Source organism: Delphinapterus leucas, chromosome 9 (genome assembly GCF_059928025.1).
Source record: "Delphinapterus leucas isolate spDelLeu-1000000601 "Yukka" chromosome 9, BTC_Dleu_Yukka2, whole genome shotgun sequence".
In the NCBI taxonomy this organism is placed as follows: domain Eukaryota; kingdom Metazoa; phylum Chordata; class Mammalia; order Artiodactyla; family Monodontidae; genus Delphinapterus; species Delphinapterus leucas.
In genome coordinates, this window is record NC_143137.1 from 32,067,083 (window position 1) to 32,093,034 (window position 25,952).

Genomic DNA, 25,952 nt, shown 5'->3' on the forward strand with positions numbered 1-25,952 from the left:
AGTGATGTTGAGCATCTTTTCATGTGTTTTTTGGCCATGTGTATGTCTTCTTTGGAGAAATGTCTATTTAGATCTTCTACCCATTTTTTGATTGGGTTGTTTGTTTTTTGATATTGAGCTGCATGAGCTGTTTGTATAAGCAACCTAAATGTCCACTGACAGAGGAATGGATAAAGAAGATGTGGCATATATATATATATATATATATATATATATATATATAATGGAATATTACTCAGCCATAAAAAGGAACAAAATAATGTCATTTCCAGCAACATGGATGGACCCAGAGATTGTCATACAGAGTGAAGTAAGTCAGAAAGAGAAAGACAAATATCATATAATATTGCTTATATGTGGAACCTAGAAAAATGGTACAGATGAACTTACTTGCAAAGCAGAAATAGAATCACAGATGTAGAAAACAAACTCATGCTTACCAAGGGGGAAAGAGGTGAGTGGGATGAATTGGGGGATTAGGACTGACATATATACACTACTATGTATAAAATAGATAACTAATGAGCACCTACTGTATAGCACAGGGAGCGCTACTCAGTGCTCTGTGGTGACCTAAATAGGAATGGAATCTAAAAAAGAGTGCATATATGTATATATATAACTGATTCACTTTGATGTACAGCAGAAACTAACATAACATTGTAAAGTAACTATACTCCAATAAAAATTAATACAAAAATAAAATAAAATGGAATAAAATGGTTCCATTATATAGACTCAGGATTTTGCAAAGTATATTTCACATGAAACAATGACTTCATATAATAACTTGAAAATATTTGTGTTCAATATTGGTCCTAGTCTACAATAACAGTGTTACAAATAGATTCTACTAACACATTGCTTTAGGCTACTGAAATTCACTTACTGAACACAGGTTTAACAAAGCAAGCAATGTTTAAATCTCACCCTCTGGCCAGGACTTATTGAGAAGGAAATGTTCTCTAATATGGCATTCCCACCGTCTATATACTTCGCTGTGAGGTCTTTCACAGTCATTTGGCCCCCTGAGGGCCAGATGTCATCTTTCTTCACATTATGATTCTCGATAATCATAACTTTTGAGAGCTGGCCATCCTTGGATGGTTTCAGTGACTTGTTAGGTTTACCATCTTCTGCTGGCATATCAATAAACTTAAAGACTCGGCTCACAGATCGCATCTGAAATAAAAATAATTTTTAATTTTTCTTTAAGAGCTGCAGACAATGTCTTAATTATTTTGGTGTTTCCCAAAAAATAACTTGTAAGATGTGATGCTAGCTAGTCGTCACTTGGTTATTTGTTAGTTTTTTCAATGAACTAACAGGAAATAACTGGATGTAATTAAAAGCTTAACCAAGAGAATTAACTAGGATTTCTATAAATGCGCTCTGTATAAAACTGCTTGTTTTTGTGATCAGTAAATTCTCAGTTATGCAAGTCACACATAAATAGCCAAACTCTACTCAAGGGAATAGATGATGTCAAGGGGAAAACTTTTTTCTACCATGAGTAGTACTACACAATGTTTTACAACTGGTATATTATAATAAAATGTTTTACACCTCTAAACCACTACGTAAGAGTCTTGCCTTACTCTCACAGTACATTAATAACTATCAACAATTCTATGTCAGCTGGGTGGTAAGTGTGCTCTTGAGGCTTAGTAAATTTTGAATAACCACAATAATCTTCAAACAAATTTAAGTCACTGGCATATATCTGTAGTTAAATATTACATTTTTAATCTGAATTACTTAAAGATCAATTTCCATTGCTGAGCAAAATGTGACTGTGTATAAGAGCTGTATTTAAAATTCAACCATTTTTTAAATTAATTTATTTTTTAAAATTTATTTTATTGAAGTATAGTTGATTTACAATGTTGTGTTAGTTTCTGATGTACAGCAAAGTGATTCAGTTATGCATATGTATATAAATTCTTTTTCATATTCTTTTCCCTTATGGTTTACCACAGGATATTGAATATAGTTCCCTTGCAACAGTAGGACCTTGTTGTTTATCCATTCTATATATAATGGCTTGCATCTGCTAACCTCAAACTCCCAATCCATCCCCCACCCCTGCACTGCCTACCCCACTTGGCAACCACAAGTCCATTCTCTATGTCTGTGAGTCTGTTTCTGTTTTGTAAATAAGTTCATTTGTGTCATATTTTAGATTCTACATATAAGTGATATCATATAGTATTTGTCTTTCTCCTTCTGACTTACTTCACTTAGTATGATAATCTCTAGTTGCATCCATGTTGCTGCAAATGGCATTATGAAATTCAACTATTTTTCAAAGGTGCTTAAATTCTTTAACAAGAACATATTTCTCTGAACAACTATAATTTATTGGAATTTGATTTTTAAAATAGCCTGGCATATAATAAGCATCCAATAAATATTTGAAAAAAATTTAAGTGAATAAAGGGATAAATATGTGAATGATTAAATATATAAATAAGTAAATGAATAAGAAGAAAGAGTTGGAGACTTTGAATTCACTCAATTTCTTTTTTTTTCTTTTTTGCCGTACGCGGGCCTCTCACTGTTGTGGCCTCTCCCGTTGCGCAGCAGGCTCCGGACGCGCAGGCTCAGCGGCCACGGCTCACGGGCCCAGCCGCTCCGCGGCACGTGGGATCTTCCCGGACCGGGGCACGAACCCGTGTCCCCTGCATCGGCAGGCGGACTTTCAACCACTGCGCCACCAGGGAAGCCCTCAATTTCTATTTTTAAAAGATATCATCCTTGATTCTATGGCTTAGTCCTTCACAGGTGTTAACAGCTTACTAGACAGAAATTTTTTTGTCTTAAAAGTAATTGTTGATTCTGGCTTTACCCAGTCAAGAATTTAACCTTCTCCTTTACAATGTTAATTTCTTATCATTGTATTTATAGTTAAGGTTTAGATTATTAGAAATGATTCTTTTTGCAAAAAAAATGGTGGGAAGAAATGCCTTTGGGCATATGTCTCTATTATTTCTATTTTTCATTATCAAAAGGTGAAATGGGAAGAATTCTTCACCTTTAGTATGAATGACTGGTAGATGAATCAGAGAAGTCTAGATATTGATCCTTAACTGAACAGTAACAGTTCCATCTTAGCAAATCTAATAGCGTTGCCTGTTTTCACATGCACTGATCAAGCCTGCTGTTTATAAAGAGCTTTCTTCTGTCTAGTAATTGTGTGCTTCAATTTCCTTCATCTTGAGAATATCTCGAAGTTTCTTCAATAATTATTCAAAATTCAAAAAGGGAATCCTTTTAAGCCAAACCCACTGTAAATGGAAGTGAAAAGTATCCAAAGCCCACATCCATCATAAATAACTCTAGGGGAAATGAAAGGCATATTATAACTAGTCCTCTAACATAGTATTTTAAATTCCAAATTATGGGTGATTTTCAGGGTTTGTTAAATCCTGATTCAGTTATTTTTTATTAATTTTGAATTAAAGTAAACTGTTGACATTTCTGCATGTCAGTGCTGTGAAGAATTCTGAACTAGTCTTTGTTAGGTGCTTTAGTATGTCAAGAAAGGTACTGTATAACGAAAATCCATCGTATTTTCATACTTCCAAGCAATCAAAAAAAAACATTTAAATATTGCTATCTAAAATACTCAAAATTATATGTGGCGTTATTAGAAAATGACACTCAAAACTACTATTTTGGTAGGACTAAAATGTAGTGGATAAGCCTTCTGTGTAAGGATTTGTGTTTGAGTACAGCAAATTACATTCTCCATTAGCAAGGGTGAATCCAGAACTTCTTTGTTTGCTTGTTTGTTTTTTGAATGCAGAACTTCTAATGTCAGCTATGATAGATGGAATGTACCTATCAAATTTAGAAAACAATTTTCAACTCGTCACCTTTCATATAGTCTAATTGCATAAAGTGACCCCAAGACAGGCTATTATAGTTACCCACAGCATGGTCAAATATTCCTGACCAAGAACTAGTTCACCTTAACAATGGGCACTCATCCACAGCACATGAACATTCACTCAACTCAATGGGTTAGAATATTTTCTGATGGGAAGAAAAGGTGGCTAGTGCAGACACCTGCGTTATGGTCAGTTTCTCAGCCACTGAAATGCCATTACTGAATAGATGATGTGGCCAGATAATGTTATGAATTGCTAATTCCTTGTACCTCGCAGGCTCTCCAATTTGCACATTCTACTTTCACTGCCTCTCAAAGGAGAAGCTACATCAGAACGAGAGCCCAGAAAATCATTTCTGGTCTTGCAAGTTGCAAAAAATTGCCTTTGTAGTCAGAGATTGACAGTTTGAAAATTTTGAGCCACATGAATATTGCCTTTTAAGCTTCAAAAACCAAAACCTGAAGGACACAAAGCACAGTGTTTATGTAAAAAACAGTAGTCATGGATGAAATTCTGATGGATGAGAAATAGCTTCTCTCCTCACTGCAAAATCCAACTCATGAATGGGCTGAGACACCAGTTCCTCTTAAAAGAAGCACTGCCTTGCAACTGAACTCTGGTTCTCTCCTCAAGTAGATTTGAGGGATTTTAGAACATAGGAAGCCTATGCCTCATTTCTAAGGTGGAGCCAGGAATGAGGAGGGCCTTAGAGAAGGTTCCAGTGCCCGGCATGGCACAGGAGCAATAGAGTGGACACGGATGCTTGGCATGTCTAGACATAGATAACTTGACATAGCTTCAGATTTTCTTGTTATTTCCAGAATGGTGCTGAAGGGAAGCCAAGAATCCCAATGCTTTGATCCCTCAGGGTCTTCCATTCCTCAGACACATGGAAGCAGCTGAGAGAGAGAGAGAGAGAGAACTCACCTAGGGAGAGCTCAGAATCAGGACCAGAAGGACAAAGACCCAATATACCTGGGCTGTACACTTCTAGGTCAGAGATAGTCTCGGAGACAGCAAGCACAACAAGGGACAACCCAGGGCCAGACGCTCCCTCCTTCAGTGTCTTGGTATCCTGTAAACTCCACTCACAATTTATTATAGATTCACTTCTAGGAAGATCTCTGTATTTGCTGAGGTTGTTTCTTCCACTCGGCGGAAGGCATGTTCAAATAGAAAAAAAAGTTGACTATAGCACAAGTAGTCATATTTCTCGTAAAAATAAAGTTGACTATAGCACAAGTAGTCATATTTCTCGTACACTTGATTTCACAGCCAAAGATTCATACCTGCAGTCAGGGATGGATCCAGGTTTGGTGGAACCTGAAACTTCAGTAATTTAGGGGACTCTTCTTAAGAAAAAGAATATATATACAATGAAATCTTAGCCATAAAAAGGATGAAATATTGCCATTTGTAGCAACATTGATGGATCTAGAGAATATCATACTTAAGTGAAGCAAGTCAGACAGAGAAAGATAAATGTTATATGATATCACTTATATGTGAAATCTAAAAAATAATACTAATGAATCTACCTACAAAACAGAAACAGACTCACAGATACAGAAAACAAACTTATGGTTACTAAGGGGGAATAAATTAGGAGTATGGGATTAACAGATGCACGCTACTATAAATAATATAGATAGGCAACAAGGATTTACAGGGAACAATATTCAAAAAGAGAGAAGAAAGAAAAAGAACTAAAATTCTGCATAGAAAATTAAGTATAGGGCCTTGAAAGGGTTCCATGCAAGTGGGAGAACGTGAAGCTTACATCTTATGGGCTTCAGTTAAATCCACTGTGGCTATTACAGTAAACTTATTCAAGCACTGTTTGTTGTATCTTCCCCATCTAGTGTTTACCATCATGCAGTCCCTTAATAAATCTTTGTTCATAATGAATTAATGCATTGTTCTACCTCATATGCAGAAAGCAGTTTCTGAGCAGGGAGAATGACAGTGCTGTAAGGACCTTAGCAGGAAATCCAGGCTGCAGTTGTAGCCTCGGCCTCTCAGCCTGAAAATATACATGGCTATTTGGATTAGAAGGAAGTTGTAACATACCAAACTATTTTTAGTCTCATATATTTGTCTTCATCGAGCTTTTTAAACTAACTTAATCCTGTCTCTAATTTGGAATGTCTAAACATTTTCAGGTGATATGTAAAAACTGCTACGCCATTGTCCAGCTATGTAGATGGAGCTGGATGGAAATTCAGAGTTGGCAATTTTCAGAGTTCTGTAGACGGAGTCGGGCAAACTCCTTAACCTTAAGCTGCTGCTTCTGTGCATAGAAACGTGTTTCCTGAAGAGGAATGAGGGGGAAGCTCTGTCTAGCCCACTGACAGCAAAGTCTCAACGTAGCCATTACCAGCTTAGGTGGGAGAATGTGTCTTAGGTTTTAAGAAGTAAATGATGAAGCCAAAATGAGACTCAGGCACTGAAACATCAAACCTTTCCTCACATGAAGAGGAAAACTTGATATAATTTGCACAGACTTCTATAAAATTGGAGTTTAACTAAAATGAAGTGGGATTTTTGCTTGAGTAGCTTTCTGCTTTAAAGTTTTGGCTTGATCATTTAAATTTACTATGCTCAAAAAATTCTCCTGAGTCAATCTTTAAAACTGAATCTCATTATCTTTACGATAGCATCTAAATCAGAGGTCCCCAACCCCCAGTCTGCGGACCTCTACAGGTCCGCAGCCCGTTAGGAACAGGGCCGCACAACAGGAGGTGAGTGGTTGGCCAGCGAGCAAAGCCTCATTTGCCGCTCCCCATCGCTCCCTATCACTCGCGTTACCGCCTGAACCAACCCCCCAACGCCCCGTCCGTGGAAAAATTGTCTTCCACGAAACCAGTCCCTGGTGCCAAAAAGGTTGGGGACTGCTGGTCTAAATTACTAATCTAAGCATCAGGAGAACAGAGTCTTTTGGGAAAAGACAGCTCCACAGCCTCATCTCAACTTTATAACAGATATATTTAGTGAAAAAGAAAATGATTCTTGATTTTCCTTTCCACCTTTTGTTAACAAAGAGGCTTAAAGATCTATTCTAGGGCAAGTCAGGAAGCCAGACTCCTCTCCCTCACAAAATATTGCTCTTTTTCCTTTCATCCTTTTGGTTATTTGGAAACCAGTACATCAAAACTGTGCATTAACACCTAAACTACACGCTGTAATACCCCAAAAGCCATGATGATAGAAAATATATTTCATAAGCTTGAGATCTGGCTGGCAACACTGTAAAGCGTTTTCATAACTGGTTGTTATAGGAAGATTATAAGAAACAAATTTGAAGAGAATCATCTAGAACAGTGACATGTGAAAAACCACACATTTTGCAAGAGAGATTTTCAAAATGTGAAGTACATGAAAGGGAGGATTAAAGTGTTTTAAATCATAGATTCTTCCTGGTAGACCCAAACTAAATGCTTTTCAGAATCAACTAACTAGAGACCTGAGACCCAAGACCACGTTAGAGTCATTGGCATAATCTTTAAGCCATGCATATAGATTTAAGAGATAATGGTTGAGTAGTGACCACCTGGAGGGGTGGGATAGGGAGGGTGGGAGGGAGGGAGATGCAAGAGGGAAGAGATATGGGAACACATGTATATGTATAACTGATTCACTTTGTTATAAAGCAGAAACTAACTCACCATTGTAAAGCAATTATACTCTAATAAAGATGTAAAAAAAAAAAAAAAAAAAAAGAGATAATGGTTATCATGGAAACAGACTCTGCCCAAAACATATTCTTGAAACTCTGGTCTATCTTTCTACGCCTATTACTTATGCTCCTAGAGCACTTAAAAAGTCAATCAGAACTGTATTGTTATAAATTATTAACAGCATAAGTGAGTTACTTATAGTATACTATAAATTCTAACCCTTTGGAAATTATTATAGCTTGCTATTTAACTTGTGGCAAATCACATGGCAAGTCAATGTCACTTTTTCTGACTGTAAGAAGTGAGAAAGAGAAAGAAAACACATTACAACTAATGACAAAAGACATATCCTAAATAAACGTAGAGGTATCAAATATGTTGTGCCTATTTCAATAATTAAGAGTTTCAATAATCAAGGTACTAAGTGCCAATAGGCAAAGGAAGACTCTCAAATTTACCTATCTGAAAAGGTCTGGTATCACTTATTGAATCTATTACTCAAACTTGAACTCTTTCTGGTGTTACTGTTTTTTAAAAGCACATGATAGGCCATCAGCAAGTGCTTGGTGAATGCAACTGGATCTATGTGGTAGCCATTAAACATATTTCAAAGGAAATCTCAAGAAGAGAAGATTTACTAAAAAACAAAATCCAGAACAACAAATCAAAATATTTTCCCAAGGTTTTGATTTTCTATAAGCATCTTAATTTTGAGATAGTGCAACTTCCCCAAGTTCTCTCTCATTAAGCACCATCCTTTATATATCTTATACAGATTTATATGTGTCATTGGTTGATACACAGGACAAAAGTAATTTGCTGATGGTCTGTCAGTTCCAAGGTAAATTCTATCCCATAGACCAGAGGTCAGCAAAACTATGGCCCAATGGCCAGATCCAGCCACATGCATTTGTTTACATTAGCTTTGCCCGACAAAGGCTGAGTTGAATAATTGCCATAGAGACCACATAGCTCACAAGGCTGAAAAAAGTACTATCTAACCCTTTATAGACAAAGCTTGCTGACTCTGTGCCGTGACTCACAGAAAACTGGAGTGAAAATGAATCTTAGAGACCAACTAATCCAGTGATTCACAAGTCTAGATATACCAGAATCACCTGGAACACTTTTTAAAAGATAGACATCATGCCTGGTCACCTTGCCCCCAACGAAGAGAACGGCTTTAACTAATCTTAGAGGACCCTGAGTAATCTCTATCTTTATAAAGTTTCCACATGCGCTGTCAGGTTGAGAACCTCTGTTCTAATCCATTCCTTCTTGGTACAAATGAAGAATTCTAAACCCAGAAAGTTAAAGTGACAGGCACAAAGCTCAACAAATTTTCCCAACTTTTCCACACTCCCGCAATCCCTTCAGGTTCTCGTAAGCCTCTCCTACTAATCAAGACCCAAGAACATCTTAATGGTGCTTTCTTTGTCTTTCCTGGTTCCAGTAACACGCTGGTTCAGAGTTCTTTATCAGCTCTGACAACTGCAGTGGTGAATGACCTAATCATTGGACATGAGCATTCAGGGACAGTGGCAGATATGTGTGATTCCTGAGAGCACCTGGAATAGTGCCTGTATGCATGCCAATCAAGACTTGAAATCTTTCATAGGTTCAGAAGAGAATGTCAGAGCTAACAGAAGCTTAAAAAATTTCTAACCAAAATAGAATTAGGCATCAGGAGCACTGAAGAAAAGGCAGGTTCCCCACTTCTCCTCCCATCAGGTTTCTTGTTGGTCATTATACAATCAGTCACTTGATCTTTACTGGAACCCAAAATAAACACGGTCAATAAAAGGACAAAGGAGAAACAGAGGGAGTTTCTATTGACAGAAAACTCTTCTCAGATTACATCAATCTTGCAAGAACTTTCTGGAAACTCATTAACTGGAATCTAACTGTGAACCGTACAGAGGCACAGTCTTCCCTGCTCATCCCGGCAGCTTCCATACTCCTGTGTTATTAAGGACACACTCTATAACAGGGATGGCTTATCCGCTGCTGCAATTGGTGAATTAAGGCAGTAGATACTATTCATATGCTCAGATCTTTTAGCTGTGCTTACTAGGATGTAGACAGTCCTGAAAACAGATGAACTGTCAACTGCCTCATTCAAACATTGAGACTATGAGTGTGGGCAATTCACTAGTCACCAGACGGCTTGGTAACCACTAAGTCTGAAACATCACCTCATCACCTTTCATCCTTTCTACCTCTTATTTATTTATTTAATTTTCACTCATTCATGGAGGCAAAAATCTAGGTATGCACAGCCTATTTAAGATATATAATGTTTAAGTAGCTAACAATAGGAGACAGAGAAGCTTTATGGTACTAAAAATGGCAGGCATCTTGTGAATCCAAATAAAATAAATAAGTACACAGCTTTGTTAATTAAGAACACAAAAATTTTAAGATAATATCTTTAGCAATAACAACTATAATCCATATAGTACGTGAGGAATGGAGCTAAAAAGAATTAACACTTCTCTTTTCATCCCATCTACAGAACAGTATGAGATACACAACTGAAATGAATAGAGAGACATACATGCTATTCATGTTAAAATGAAGAGTGAATTAGAAATAATAGTTTTTAAAACACTGTGATATCAATTGAAATAATTGGAAATCCCCTAACATGGGGGTTTCTAGTGGGAATTATTAAGTTGGACTCTGATAACTTCACTATTTTAAAAATTTCTGGGGTTATTCACAACCTATTACACTATGCTGTTCATAAGGTGACAATGTTCAGATGATTTTTTTTCCAAACTGCTATATAAAACTAGACAAACTAGTAGGTAGAAGTTTTGTTCACTTTTAATGGTCTCTTGATACTGCAAGCATATTTTGAGGAGATTCCAAACAAGAGCTTTTGCCCTAAAATGTCAAATCTACTGGAAGACATTCTATCACTGTGTTTTAGAAACACTGGGAGGTGTCAAGTTAGTAGTTGGATATATATTTAGAGGGCAGGGGAGTGGTCTAAATTAGAGATATGAATGTGCAATGCATTGAGAGATGATTTCTGAAGCATGGAGTTAGATAACAGCTAGAGAAAGTGTAGATAGACGAGGGCTGGAATACAGCTGATGTTTAGAGCTCTGCAAGAAGATGAGAGGCCAGCACAGAGAACTATGGAGGAATCAGAGAGGTAGCAGGAAAACGAGGCGGGAGGAGCATCACCCTATGGAGAGAAGAAAGGATCACAAGAAGGACGTGTCCATGGCATAAGTAACTGCTGAGAGGTTGAGAGAAACAAAGATGCTGGCTCTGGAAAGATGTTGGTCATGAGTGCTGGGGATGATGGAAATGAAATGAAGCAGGTTATGTAAAGAATGGGGGGGGGAGGAAATGGAGTCAGGCACTCTTTTAAGAATTTTTGCTGAAAATTGGTCAAAGAAATGGAGTGCTAGCTGGAGATCAAGGGATGGCAGTTTTTTTTTTTTAATATATATATCTTTATTGGAGTATAATTGTTTTACAGTGTTGTGTTAGTTTCTGCTGTACAACAAACTGAATCAGCTATATGTACACCTATATCCCCACATCCCCTCCCTCTTGAGCCTCCCTCCCACCCTCCTTATCCCACCCCTCTAGATCATCACAAAGCATCAAGCTGATCTCCCTGTGCTATGCAGCATCTTCCCAGGATGGTAGTTTTATGCTAGGGAGAAAGGTCCCACAAAGAGGGGTTGATCGCATATCACTGGCCTTTATACAGGAGCGAAGACACAGAGAGCACTGGAGCATATGAGTAGTGGTGCAGAAGGGTGGTGGAGAGAAAGGAGGGAATTCTTTCTGGTTGCATGTTTTTTTCTATATAGTATGTAGCAAGGTCATTGGCTGAGAACGCAGGGGGTGGAATTATTGGAGCATCTGAGAAGAGACAAGAAGGTGGGAAAGAACCATCTTAGGGAATAAAATAGAGAATTTATTAGGAAAATGTAATAAAAGGGTTGTTGACCAGTTCTGAGTGCCAACATCTGAGATGTGCAGTCAGTCATAAATGCAAAGATACCTGAGGTTGTGATGAGGAAGTGTTATCCTCCAAATATTACCTCTACTGTTTGAAAGCTAATGAAAGCTAGGCACCTGGGTTAAGCAATGGATGAGCAGTAGAAGAAAAGTCATATTGCCATTTTTATAACATCGTATTTCTGTTGATGGTTGACTCTTTGTTCATGCCTAAACCCAGCCAGATGCATAAATGAAATATTCTTTCCAAGTCTAAAGACGTTTTTTTCTGGGTACCTTTGTACTGAAAAACTAAAAGCGTGTGTCAAACAAAACACCCTGTTTACTGCATTTTAAACTCAGGTCTAAATCCATTTCAGAACTCAGTAAAGTAAAGTGAGTTTTTACTTCAGAGGTCACAAGGACCTTTAGTGTTAACATATATGTAAACATGAAATTTGAGGGCAGACCTCTCTCCCCTTCTACTTTCAACGTATGCTAGGTGAAAACCAGCAGATTACTGGACAGCTTTAGCAGTTGCAGGGGTGGAAGCAGCAAGATGGGAATTAATAACTAGATAAAGGCCCAGGAAGGACCAGTTGTGCTGTTTGGCAGGGAAATGAAAACTAACATGATCGCTTTGATATTCAAAGAAAAGAAAACGACTTTAAAAAATATGATGAAATGCAAATATTGATACGTTTCATAGATTGTATTAGAACATAATAGTTTTTTGCAAAGATCCTTTTATGCCAGGAGGTGAAACAATGTCGGAGGTGAAACAATGTCAAAGCACAGGTCACAAAGCCCAGGATGACCATGTGAAAAACTAGAGAAATAAAAATGCCTGAAGGAAATTTTAATGGAGATTAGACATGCAAAACAGACAGACACCAAACAAAGAGAGGCTGTAGAGGCTGTTACATAAACCAAGCAAATTAATGTGACAAACAGAAAGGAATTGTGCATATACGAGGTAAAGAGATGCTTTCAGATAAAGAAAATGAAGTGAAGCGCATGAGGATTTTCATCGTAAAGTCAAAGTTGTAGAAGGTTTGAACACAGAATTAAATAAATGCAGCACAATATGTACTCACTACCTTCCTGCTATTTTCCAACAGAAACATTTTAAAGTACATTTACAAGACTCAACCCCAAAAGCATGAGAGCTAAGTGAGGAGACGAATGGCGTCACTAAAAAGAGTTGGTCAAACTCAAAAAAGAAACAAAACATGATGTTAAAGGAAAAGAGAAAAAATCCTGCCATAAATCAGGTTAAGGTTAAATTACATTTCAATGAATTACTACAATGCTTTGGTTAAATAAAATATTAAGTCACATAGACAAGAAGAGGGCATGAAAAGGTTTGGATTTTCCCTATAGAAGTATTTTTTATAATGATACTTGTTCTGACAGGAACTGATTATACAAATTTCACAGCTGAACGAATGTGTGCATTTTGAGAACACGTCAACTGTCTCAGAGAATAATAAAAAGAACCTAAGCCAAAAGGGTAATAACAAGTGTTATATAGTCATTCCCAACATGGGTTTCTAGACCGTCCACAGATACAGTATTGGATGTCTGATTTTGAATACAGTACTCCAGCTAGACTAATAGAAGTTGATGATGAAGCTATCCATCCAGACCAACTATACCATCGGATGAAAATTATGCTTTTTTTTTTTTTTTTTTGGCGATACGCGGGCGTCTCACTGTTGTGGCCTCTCCCGTTGCGGAGCACAGGCTCCGGACACGCAGGCTCAGCGGACGTGGCTCACGGGCCCAGCTGCTCCGTGGCATGTGGGATCTTCCCAGGCCGGGGCATGAACCCGTGTCCCCTCCATCGGCAGGCAGACTCTCAACCGCTGCACCACCAGGGAAGCCCATGCATTTGTTTTTTAAATAAAAAGGGGAAATATGCCTTGATTCCATTTGTCTCTCACTCTTGCTGCCATGGGATTTGTGCCCTGGACACAGTGTTACCGCACATACATTACTGCAGGCTCTGTACTCCAAGGAACCAAAACAAGAGAAATCACAAAACCAAAATATGGTCTTTGTACACACTAATAAACTACATAAATATGTGGCAATATTGACCAAGCAAAAAGAGAAGGCAATGATAAACACTTAAGAATGAGGAGCTACCACCAAAGAAAAAAAAAAAAAAGACTGTGGAAATTTAAAAAATATGAAAAAATATTATGAAAAATGTAATGCTGATAAATTTGAAAACCCAAGATAGGGGAGGATTTCTTAAAAAGATACCAAAAGCACAAAACATAAAGGAAAATATTGAAAAATTTAACTTCATTAAACTCAAAAGTTTCTTTTCATCAAAAGATACTATAAGCCAAGCCACTGACTGAAGGACCATGTTTGAAATGTAAAGAAGTGATAACTGATTCAGAATTCATAAACTCCAACAAATGAATTAAGAAAGAAACCAATCTACTTGAAAAATGAGCAATCGAAATGCACAAGCAATTAACAGAGAAGGAATCTCAAATGGCCAATAAGTATGTATTAAGCTGCCCTATCTCCTTAGCATTCACTTCATACCCATCAGATTTCCAAAATTAAAAAGTCTGACAAGAATGGCTATCATCAGAAAGTCTACAAATAATAAATGCTGGAGAGGTTGTGGAGAAAAGAGAACCCTCTTACACTACTGGTGGGAATGTAAATTTGTGCATCCACTATGGAAAACAGTATGGGGAGGTTCCTTAAAAAAATTAAAAATAGAGCTACCATTTGATCCAGCAATCCCATTCCTGGGCATATGTCTGGAAAAGTTAAAAGCTAATTCGAAAAGATACACGTACCCCAATGTTCACAGCAGCACTGTTTACAATAGCCAAGACATGGAAGCAACCTAAGTGTCCATCGACAGATGAATGGATAAAGAAGATGCGGTACATATATACAATGGAATACTACTCAGCCATAAAAAAGAATGAAATAATGCCATTTGCAGCAACATGGATGGACCTAGAGATTATCATACTAATGAGTAAGTCAGAGAAATACAGATGCTATATATTATCACTTATATGTGGAATCTAAAAAGTAATACAAATGAATCTATATACAAAACAGAAACAGACTCACAGACATAGAAAACAAACTTATGGTTACCAAAGGGGAAAGGGAGGGGCAGAGGGATAAATTAGGAGTATAGGGTTAGCAGATACAAACTACTATATATAAAATAGATAAGCAACAAGGATTTACTGTATCCACAGGGAACTATATTCAATATCTTGTAATAACCTATAATGGAAAATAATCTGAAAAATATATATATAACTGAATCACTTCACTGTACACCTGAAACTAACACAATATTGTAAATCAACTATACTTCAATTAAACCAAAGTCTGACAATATCAAGTGTTGCATGTCATAGCTATGGACCTCTGAGAATTCTTATACTCTCTTGATGGGAGGTTAAACTGGTACAACAGATCTTAGAACAATTTGGCACCATCTTGTAAAGTTGAACGTGGGTGAATTCTATGGCCTAGCAATACCACTCCTGGATGGCTATCCTAGAAAAACCCTGGGCAAGGAGACTGTAAGAATGTTCACCGTAGCACCAGATCTTGATTGTGGCTATTTATGTGGAGGAAAGAAGAGTTATGGGTTTAATGAGAGATAGATAGTGACCCTCGATTTATCCGCAGTGTTTTATATCTTAAACTGGGTCTGGGTATATAGTCATCCCTTATGTTATTACCTATACTTTTTGGTTCATCTGAATTTTTTTTCATAGAAGATAAAAAGAATAATACTTACCAAGCTATCCACATCTATGCTAGAGTTTACGGCCCACTGTAGTGTACCCATGATATTCATGGCTAAAGTTAGAATAATCCCAGCGCTTCCTTCTCCTTCACCTATAGGTGGAAAAAAGATATAAACAAACTTTATGCTATTTCTCTCTTCTGTGAACCACTTTATGTATTCCTAGAAGAGGGCACATATTAAAGTTACATTTTGATTCTGTGCCAGTTTTAACCATTTTTCATCTCAGATCCCCACAGCATGTATCCCTAGTAATAATATGCCCTGTATATAATAAGTATACAACCACCATTTTAAACCAAAGAGTGATTGACTATTAGGAAAGAGTTGCCCTTTTTTAAATGCTTCAGATATTGAAGGGGATGTTGGTGCTGGGTAAATATCACTTTTATCCCTTCTACTATTACTCTGTAAGTAATAATACCTTCAAAGGCTTCAAATAATGGACAAGGAAAAAAAGTACTGTGTCTGAATAAGCTCCTCTACAAAGAAGTCAAAAGTAGGAGAGATATGTGTGTGAACAGCATCCAGAAGATGTTTAGATGTACTTCATGCCTTTGCGAGGAGGACTTTCTCTGCCAATCAGATGCTGCTGGGAAGAAAGAACTTCGAGTTTCATGGGGAAGTCAGAACTCATGGGTCTGCCATTTGGAAAAAGAGAAGACTGCTCTTTATGTTAAAAGAAAATTGACTCGTTCACTGAGGAAGAACAATACTTAAATGTCTAATTAGAGTAAATAGTTTTTAAGGGCTACAGGGGACCACTAATTAAAATTCATAAATACTCTCTATTCATAGCCCTACAATTTTTCTAATAGGAATGTTCTTAAATTATTATAAATTTAGGTTATCACGTCTCAATTGAGAGTCAGTCTTTGCATCTGTAATGCATGATAAAACTGTCATAAGGTTCTAAAATTGGGAGAAATAACTCATCCCATTATTATGAATTGAAACTTTGCTTCTATAATTCCTCTAACAGAAGACAAACCATAGATAGCAGGTATGTGCTTTTAATACTAAATCATTTATTCTAAATAGGTAAGATTTATCCAGGGCCCCAATATATTACTCATTCTGAAGATTAAGATGAGAGTAAGATAAAATTTTAAAAATAGTAACAATAATAAGTAATATGAGATTTTCAGGCGCTTACTATGGACCAGGCACTATACTGTTTTATACAAATTATCACATTTAACACTCACCACAAACTTATGGGATAGGTACTATCATTATGTTTATTTATACATGAGGAAAATGAGGGTTTTAGAGAAGTTAATTGAAGTGTACAAGTTACCACAGCTGAAGACCAGCAGAGGCAGGGTTGTTATTAGCTGTGTGGCTAACATTCACTCTGGCTGGGCATCTGATTTAATGGATAGGTCCTGAACTATACTGATTGCTAAATGCTTTGACTATCATGCCTGGTAAATCGGGACTCAATCAGATCCTTAACCATTATGTTATAGCACATGATATATTGGTTTGAATTCACTGTTAACAAATCCTTGTTCACTCAGCCCTCTTGGATCCCATTTCAAATAACTTAATTAAAGGCAAAATTTTTAAAAAATTCTGAACTGCAAAAGAAATTTTATTTTGTTTTAAAGTTGCCCCAAATTACTGTACTGCTAAGGATTTAGTTCATTTGCTTGACCCTTTATATTCCTTTCATAGAGTAATTCCCCATCGCCCTAGGCTGAGGGAACAGTGAAGGCGGGGAATCCACTACTCTCACGGCACCTGTGTGGATGGCAGGTGGACCCTTCAGCCAAAATGAGCCTGTTTTCGGTTCTTGCCCATACTTGGTAACTGGACAGAGGAAGTCAGCTGTTCATTCAAAGGGCCTGAATGGAGAGGCCATATAAGGTCACTGTAGCACAGCTCTGGGACATCAGGGAAGCCAGTCTTCAGAGAAAGAGAAGTGAATGAAGTAGCCAGAGGAAGGAATGGGCACAGCCGGCATCCAGTGTCCAGAGACAGGAAGCTCTGAGTCTGACTCTCCACGCCTGTCCCATTTTCCCTGGAGGCTCCGTGGGCCTCCCACCCTGTGCTCCACGAGGTCCTCCTATAATTCTCCAACACGCACTTCATTTTGTTTGATCCGGATTCTATTCTTAGAAACGAACGACCCCTCAGATTTGGCAGTCACTCTGAATCGCTGTCCACAGTCACATACATAAGATATTTCAACTTTTCTTATAGCTCAGTAATTCACCTTTTTTAATTAGAAGAGCTCACTTGTCTATATAGGTTTTCATTTTACTTACGATGAAATAGTTTATGTTTGTCACCCAAAGATCCTAAAACTCAGAACATCTGTATTTGAAAAATATGGTACTTTCACCTAAGTTATTTCACTTCTATGGCAGTTTTTCACCATGCAAAGTTCACATTAGGATGACAAATTGCACCAACAGGTGGTTAAAAGAACAAAATTTACCAGGGATGGAGATTTTGTGTGTATCTGTATATAAATTTGGATGTTTCTTTTCCCCTATTCAGAGAGTTCTTTAATAAAGAGATCTATTACTTTTGAAGCCAAGATCCTTTATCAAAATGAGAGTATTAGATGGTTTTTTTCTTTGAATCACAGATTTGTTATCTGACACTCCTTGTATCTCAGTTTTTCAACTGCATACATCTCTAATTCAAAGAAATCATTCATTGAACAATAAACAAATTTTTTGATCAATTAACTCTCAAAAAATTGATTTAAAGATACCTAAAATTTTTAACCTATAAGAATGTAGCATTTTATTGGTTGGCAAAGCTTTAAATTAAATGCTTAGCTAAATAGTTAAGGAGCTCACAGTACCTGTTGTTAAAATGGAAATGAAGGTAACAGCAATGAAGAAGAGGACAAAAATCATTTCTATTCTCATTTGGAACCAGCGCAGTGTTGATAGATACAAGAACCAGTTGGCAGTATGTAAATTCAGAGCTTTGTGGAACAAGGTTTCAAAGTAAGGCTGCCGTCCAAAGGCACGAAGTGTCCATAGTCCTTTTAAGCTCGTAACAAGATGAGTGAAAATTGGACTTCTGCCTGTGAAATATTCCCATAGAAAATAATGCAAGTCATGTAAACACATAATGCAAATTCTTACTTTAAAAAGAGTGGCTTAAAGAATAACCAAACAACAAATGTCACTGGTTAAAAAGGCTTTTCATTCTGGTGCTGTACTTTGAATAGATGCAATCTGTTATTTTTTTTAATGAGTTACCCTCTTTTTTACTTGGTTACCATGGATGGGAACTTATAAGATCACTGCCACTATTTATTCATATTCCTTGGCTACCACTGGGCATGTTTATCTGACTAATCCTAAATTAATCAGAGAAAATGTTTTTCTTTTGAGACGATTTATTCAAGGCCTCAATTAAGAAAGTTTATGTGACTTAATTTAGCAAATAACCTTCAATGCAGAAACACACTGGAAATATATCCCCTGAAAATGCACCCAAATAAAGGCTGTTACTGAACAATGTGCTTCCCAAAGAGCTCAAGCAGTGTTTGGGGGCACACAAAAAGGCAGACCCCCAGGAGAGAAAGGAAAGGTGTCTGAAAACAAGCCAGAGGGAAGAATTTTGTCCAGTACCATTTGGGAACACACACAAACATTTAGTGATAGTAGCACTATCTTTTCAAATTTTAGTTTATATGATTATGAATGGATATCATATACATCAAGCCTCCTAAGACTCTATATACTTGTTTTAAAATCAAAATGAAGTCACATGGTCATTAATTAGTAAAAACAATCTATGTGTGCTTTATAATTTACTGTTTCCTTTTCCTACTTATACTATTTTGGGGGGGGGGGATAGTTTGTGGTTTAACATTATATTTTAAATCTGAAAGGAGACAAAGGTCAAATTCTCAATAATAATACTTAAGATCTAATGAATAACAAAAGTATGAGACCCAAGAGAGTTATATACGATGAGAATGTACAGACACGGCCTGGATCACAGTTGAAATAGATGTTTTTAAAAGTCATTGTCATATAATGCAAGAGTTTAAAAATAGGAAAAAAATTTTGGAAAGGTACATAAATCACAGATAAATATCCACGAATAGCTCTTGTGATATTTTCCCAGGTGAGCGTTGCACAGGCTGCATCATACCTTCAGATTCCAGCTGTTTGAGTTGCTGTGAGGTGCAGAGGAAGTAGGCTCTCAATAGAATAAAAGCCGCTATCACTGGCACTGTAGCTAGGAAGATGTAGGGTTGTAAAACTGAGACTACCACCACAGCCCCAATCACAATTAATAACAACTGTGGGATCAAAGAAAATACACTGGTAAGTAAATAGTTCCGTGTTGCAAAGTGGACAAGGTATGTTAGCAACATCTTTCTAAATAGGGTCTTCACACTCTGTTCCATTCTTAATACGGGGCAGGTACCTTCGTACTGGGAAGGCAGCCACCTCAAAGTACGTTTTTCATAAGTTCTATCAAAATTCCAAAAATTGTTTAGGTTGCTCATAATAATATTTTGAAGTTTAGAAAACACGGTATTCTTGCATCTTAGCATATACTCACTTCCTATACACTTTAAAGTGCTGTATGACAAATAAATTTTAAATGAACATAATTTTTTTCTAGCCTGGGCTTCTTTTAAAATAAACTTTATATTTTAAAATAATTTTAGTATGAATGTGAAATTTTAGGATTTATTTGTTCAGACAATTTCTGAAATTTGGGCATTCATCTTGGAGCCTTTTGAGTCAGAAAAATCTGGTAGGCTTGGTCATCTAGGCAAGCTACTTAATTTCTCCAAACCTAGTTGATTAACATTTAAGATGAAAAAAAAAGTATACTTAATAAATTTCACTCCTCTTTCTGTTTTTGTTACTGTTCCTTAAAACAATCGAAGATGACCTAGAGGCTCAAAAAAAAAGAAAAAAGAAGATTTTGGGGGTATGGCTGATTTAATTTGAAATTAGACCACTTTTCTCTCATATATTATCAAATGAATTTTGTGTTTCAGTCAAGCCCATTCATTAGAGACATATCTTCACATTATCCACCCTCAAAACTGGATCCTTGTGGGCAGTCTCAGAAACAAGTTAACCATATTGGTGTTCTTCAGATCAAGTTCAATGCTTAAATTCTATATTTCCAAAGGACACTAAATCCATACATATTAAAAAAAATCTGCTAACATTTGTTCCACAATACCCCATGTGAATAAAGCATAAGTAAAGTAACTGTCACAACAAGGGTTGAAAAATAAACCTATCATAACATCTATCTGATAATCACTGAGCCAGTTGTCTACCAACTGCCATGGGTGACATATGTACTTTGTACAACCAATGTACTTTGTACAACACATGTACAACCGATACAGAAATACAGAACATTTTGGTAGATGAAAACATGAATAAGCATGTAACTAAGATCTGCATAAATCTTCTTTGAATGGGTTGTTATGTTCATCTAAAGCTTCGGATGATCATATCTCAACGATACTTTTCTAGGGAAAATGCCTCTAAGGTGTCCATCATCAAATTCTACAATAAGCCCTTCGCTCATTTTCGTTCAACAAATACTCAGATAAATACAGTGCCAAACACTGGACTAAGTACACATGATGACTCAATAATCTAAAGAAAGTCTTCTCTATTCTGTTCTTGCCCTACAAGTTCCACAGACTAAGTACATATGATGACTCAGTAATCTAAAGAAAGTCTTCTCTATTCTGTTCTTGCCCTACAAGTTCCACCAGTACAATGAGAAAGCCTCAAACGCCCTAGTTACTACATGACAAGACTTCATCGATGGCGAAGGACTCAGTTTTTTAACTGAGGGTATTTATTTCTCAGAAATAGGATCTTTTGAAAAAAAGAGAAAAATTAACTTCCAAGCATTATTTACTAGGAAATACAATTTAATTTAAATGGGCCACCATATTAAATACCAGTATGTCTGAAACACAAATGCTATTGCATTGGCAACATGGAAACGTTCAGCTATTCCATTAGAATCAGGGTTTTTTTTTGTTTGCTGTTGACAGTTGTGAACGGCACTGTGTTCATTTGTCTTGTGCTATTTTTACCATGTAATTCCAATCTGGAGCTGTTGGATTATAACAATGGGTGGGGAAAGTGATCATTATTTTTTCTTTGTTTGTTTTTTTTAACATCTTTATTGGAGTATAATCGCTTTACAATGGTGTGTTAGTTTCTGCTTTATAACAAAGTGAATCAGCTATACATATACATATGTCCCCATATCTCTTCCCTCTTGCGTCTCCCTCCCACCCTCCCTATCCCACCCCTCTAGGTGGTCACAAATTACCAAGCTGATCTCCCTGTGCTATGCGGCTGCTTCCCACTAGCTATCTGTTTTAGGTTTGGTAGTGTATATATGTCCATGCCACTCTCTCACTTTGTCCCAGCTTACCCTTCCCCCTCCCCGTATCCTCAAATCCATTCTCTAGTAGGTCTGTGTCTTTATTCCTGTCTTGCCCCTAGGTTCTTCATGACCATTTTTTTTTTTTTAGATTCCATATATATGTGTTAGCATACGGTATTTGTTTCTCTCTTTCTGACTTAATTATTGCTGATATGGTGGAGATTCTTAGGAATGACAATAACTATTTTACAATAGAACAGGAAGAATTGTGCAGCCAACCCAACCAAGATATCACATAGGGTTTGAGAAGAATGGAGAAGGTGGGTAAAACTGGAAATGGTGAAATATTCACAAGGTAGATTTCCAGCGATTAAAATTATCCAGAATAAAGCCCAAATTGAGAAGTGAACAGTAAATCTAAGCTTTGAGGAAAATAACTCTATTTGCTTTATAAGGAGCCATCCTTAGGCATTGAGGTCAGAAGCTAATAATTTAGCACTTGTGCAAAACTAAAGGTACTGATTTAATATGTTTGATATTCTAATTATACAAAGAAACTTTAAATTCTGTCCTAGTTTTTAATTCACAGTAAATAAGAAACAAGTCATTTCAGACCAGGTATATTAGTGAGAGGACAACAAAATAAGTAAATAGAGGGACTTCAATACAAGATGGAAATGTGAGTACAGATTCTAATTCCCATTCATCCTTACCCAAATCCTAAAATTCTAGGGGAAAACAAATCAACAGACTATAAAACCTGCAAGGTACCAGATGATAAGAATGAAGGATCACTTTGAAATCATTTAGAAGGTTAATTAATTGATTGATCAATAAATAGATAATAAATACTTATTTAAAACCAGGCAATGAACACCAGATCTGGAATTTAATTCATAATTGATAGTTAGTCCTTGAGAATTTTTAAGCCAGGGATTAATGGGATTAATAGAATGAATAAGGGAGGAAAAAAGATGTAAAAGACACAGTAGAGATCAAAGTGGTGGGACTCACTGTGTATTCATATATTAGGGTAAGACAGAAAGAATCAAAAAAATCTAAAGGTTTTGAGGCTGACAAGAGAAGATTTGCATATTTTAAAACACGGAGCCTTCTGTTTCGTGAAAAAAATCAGTCACTGAAGCATAGAGATAAGTAGGATGCCAGGATAGTTTTTTTCTGTGTGGCTTCAAGTTCAAATTTGTCATGTATGGTCCACTTCCAGTATGCCCATTGGAAGCATACGACTTTAATATTGAAAGTGACCATCATCAGACTTATCTTCCTCATTTGAGAAACCTGAGACTCTTAGAGATTAAGTATCTTTCTCAAGGTAAAATAAATAGTGGTATCTGCAGAATAGAATCTGGATCTTTCATTTTCACTATACAATGTTCCAATCCAGAAAGTAAATTGCCCAGAATATTATCAAATGTTAAGAACTAGAGTTAACAGAAGTAACATTTTTTTAAAAAAGGAAATTTACAGGTGTGCCTCATTCTGTGAAAAAATCTGTTTCTGAAATGTGACTAAAAAGAAATTTAACTAATCTGAACATAAGTATAACCAAAGGGGTTCACAATTTAAAGGACCCCTCTGATGCATTTTTTAATAAATCAAAATTAATCAGATTTTTACTGTATTTGATTGTCATGTATCATGCTTCCTTAATGTGAGACCCCCTTGTAAATAAAATAGGGAAATCAAAATAAAAAAGCCCTGCCCAATCACTTATGAAACAACTAGTGAGCTGCAACATTAGAAGTTGAGCAGAAACTACTGAAAATTGCCATAAGAGAAAGGATGAGAACCATCACGTGTGTCAAGACGTGTTAATTCATAAAATAAATGTTCAAAACTGCACTCTCCCAAAGGACTTCTGAAGTAAGCCTTACACTGATTCAGAAAATACTCAGCAGACTACAAAAGTTTTTTTTTTTTAATTATCAAGGGCTAACATTCGTGAATTCTTTTGCAGTCATGTCAAGATATCCATGTTCCAGTTTGTACCTGATTTAATAATATTACAGTTGAGATCAGTCATTTACAATCCTAGAACAAGGAAGAAATGTCCAGAAATTAAAGAAAGACATGGGAAACATTCCTTCACATGCATAAACTCAAAGCATCGGTTAAAGAATTCCAGCAGTGGCTGCTAAGTTATATCCCTAAACAGAGTAACTGAAGGAAACACAAGATTCTAAAGTTCACCTGGAACAGTTAATGTGTTTGACTGTGCCAATCATTCCAGATGAGGCAAACTGGCAATCTGGTTTTTGTGCACCTGCCAATGTCAGTTGTGTATACACACAAATGTGATAGCCCTTATGTTATTTTATTTCACAGGTTCTCAGTGGCGGGGGTGGCGAACAACTCATCCTAAGATGGGCAGCATCCTGTTCCAAGTGTCTCTCCAAGGAGGTCATTGCGACTGTGTCATTTACTCTCTGAGGCTCAACCTAAGCCAGACAGTAAGCTGTTTTCAAACCTCGTTCAACAGCCAAGGTTATTAACTCACAACACTCAAGTTCTGTCACTTATGAAGTCTTAATGCGGTATCCCCTAGGTCACCTTCATCTCCAACCCCTTCTTCCCTTCTCCACTTTCACCATCAATCACCCCACCCCAAGGACACATGCTCAGAGTCAGGCTGCCCTGCAGGTGTCTTCAGGTCTGTCACCCAGGGATAGTCCTGACTAGTCCTGAATTTTTCCTTCCTCTCTCCCTGCTTGAAAACTTACCTGTACTTCTGTCCCTGCATTATGGTCCTTACTGTGAGATTGCTAACTAGCTACTCTTTGCCGAAGTGTTCATGGATGAGAGTGGTTGAAACTGTAGTCCACCAGGAAACTGACTGACCTACATTTTAACATGGGCCCTCTGGAGGTAGGTGACTTCTCTCAAATAATGATGCCAATGTCAAAAATCTCACACTTCATGGGCAGTGATTTGGGGGAAAGCGGTCTGCTATACATCTTAAATCACTCCCAAGTAGACAGCTATTATATCTAAATGAGGAATTGCCTTAGGCTTTGGTCAGGTAAACAGTTCTGACTTACTACTGAATTTACTAAATTTATGACTATTTTGAAGATTTTTTTTAATATTGAAAAGATTTATAAATATACAGGCTTCAACTCTTAATCGGATGAAAAGTAAGCAAGAACTAATTTACTACATTTTCTAATTAGTTTTAAAAAGTGCAACAAAGCAAAGTCACTTAATAGTACTTATTTTTACAAACCTGAATGAAGTCAAATATGGTAAGAGGCAGAAGATCATCCAAAACTGCTATATCTTTGGAGAATCTATTAAGAATCCCACCTATAATGTGAAGAAAAATTCTTCAGAAACTAGTAACCTTAAAAATACATATCAATATTTCATGGATTTGATAACTTTGGATCACAGCAGAAGCCTTCAGAACTCAAATACAAATGAGTACATAATCATATATACATATATATATAATGACGTAGACAATGTTAGTACAAGAATTCTAAGTTGTACAAAGATTCTAAATAACTCTGTGTTCAACTTATTGTCTCCTACTTTTAAACTTTTATAAAATACAGATTGCTATAAGATTCAGGCAAAAACCAAGGTCTTTAATAGAGCCCTATCACGAATTATGTCAGGAATAGGCACCCATCCTACTACTACAGTCTCCCATTTACAAGCCTGAGTTTAGTAATAATTTTCTGGATATGCTCTCATCATTCCCTTATATCTGTATTTTGTAATATAGAGCCTCCCTATCCTTCAACTTCCACACCTTTCTAAAACATACCTCAGCAGAACCCGTGGCTGCTCTCAACCCCTTCCTGCCCACCATGTGGACCTCCTTTGCCATGTCCTCCTTTTCTACCCTCTTCACTGGCAATCTAAGCTTCAGCCTGTCTTCTAAATTAACAGACTCACATTTGTAAGTCTGATCATTTTTTCCTTCAGTGAAGAAAAGTTACACATGGAGTGCTAGGTGGCAGGCACAATGCTAGGCACTGAGATAACAGAGGTGAATAAGCCTTGCTCCTTGCCCTTGAGGAATACGTTGTCTAGGGGTGAGTTAAACCTATAATTATAACATATTACTGTACAAACAAAGTGATATTGAATCTTATCATTTACTCCCCCCCCATTTACTGCAGGATAAAGTCTAAAATTCTTAGTTTAATATTTAATACCTTCCATGATTTGGCCTTAAACTACCCTAGGTACAAGCTTCCTTTTCTCAAACAT

General features: G+C 36.8%; 1 protein-coding gene across 9 annotated transcripts in view; it reads right to left on the minus strand.

Annotated features, from left to right (window-relative positions):
• CFTR (CF transmembrane conductance regulator) overlaps nt 1-25,952 on the minus strand; it is a 201,631-nt gene that overhangs the window by 45,129 nt on the left and 130,550 nt on the right. For 8 of the 9 annotated variants that reach the window (XM_089917478.1, XM_089917477.1, XM_089917472.1 and 5 more), the window contains 5 exons: nt 24,958-25,037; nt 19,479-19,629; nt 18,169-18,396; nt 15,339-15,439; nt 931-1,182 (listed from right to left, as the gene is read on the minus strand). In XM_089917478.1, the coding sequence (XP_089773604.1) occupies nt 931-1,182; nt 15,339-15,439; nt 18,169-18,396; nt 19,479-19,629; nt 24,958-25,037 (812 nt within the window). The remainder of the gene's footprint in view (nt 1-930; nt 1,183-15,338; nt 15,440-18,168; nt 18,397-19,478; nt 19,630-24,957; nt 25,038-25,952) is intronic. The other variant, XM_089917475.1, reaches the window with a different exon arrangement.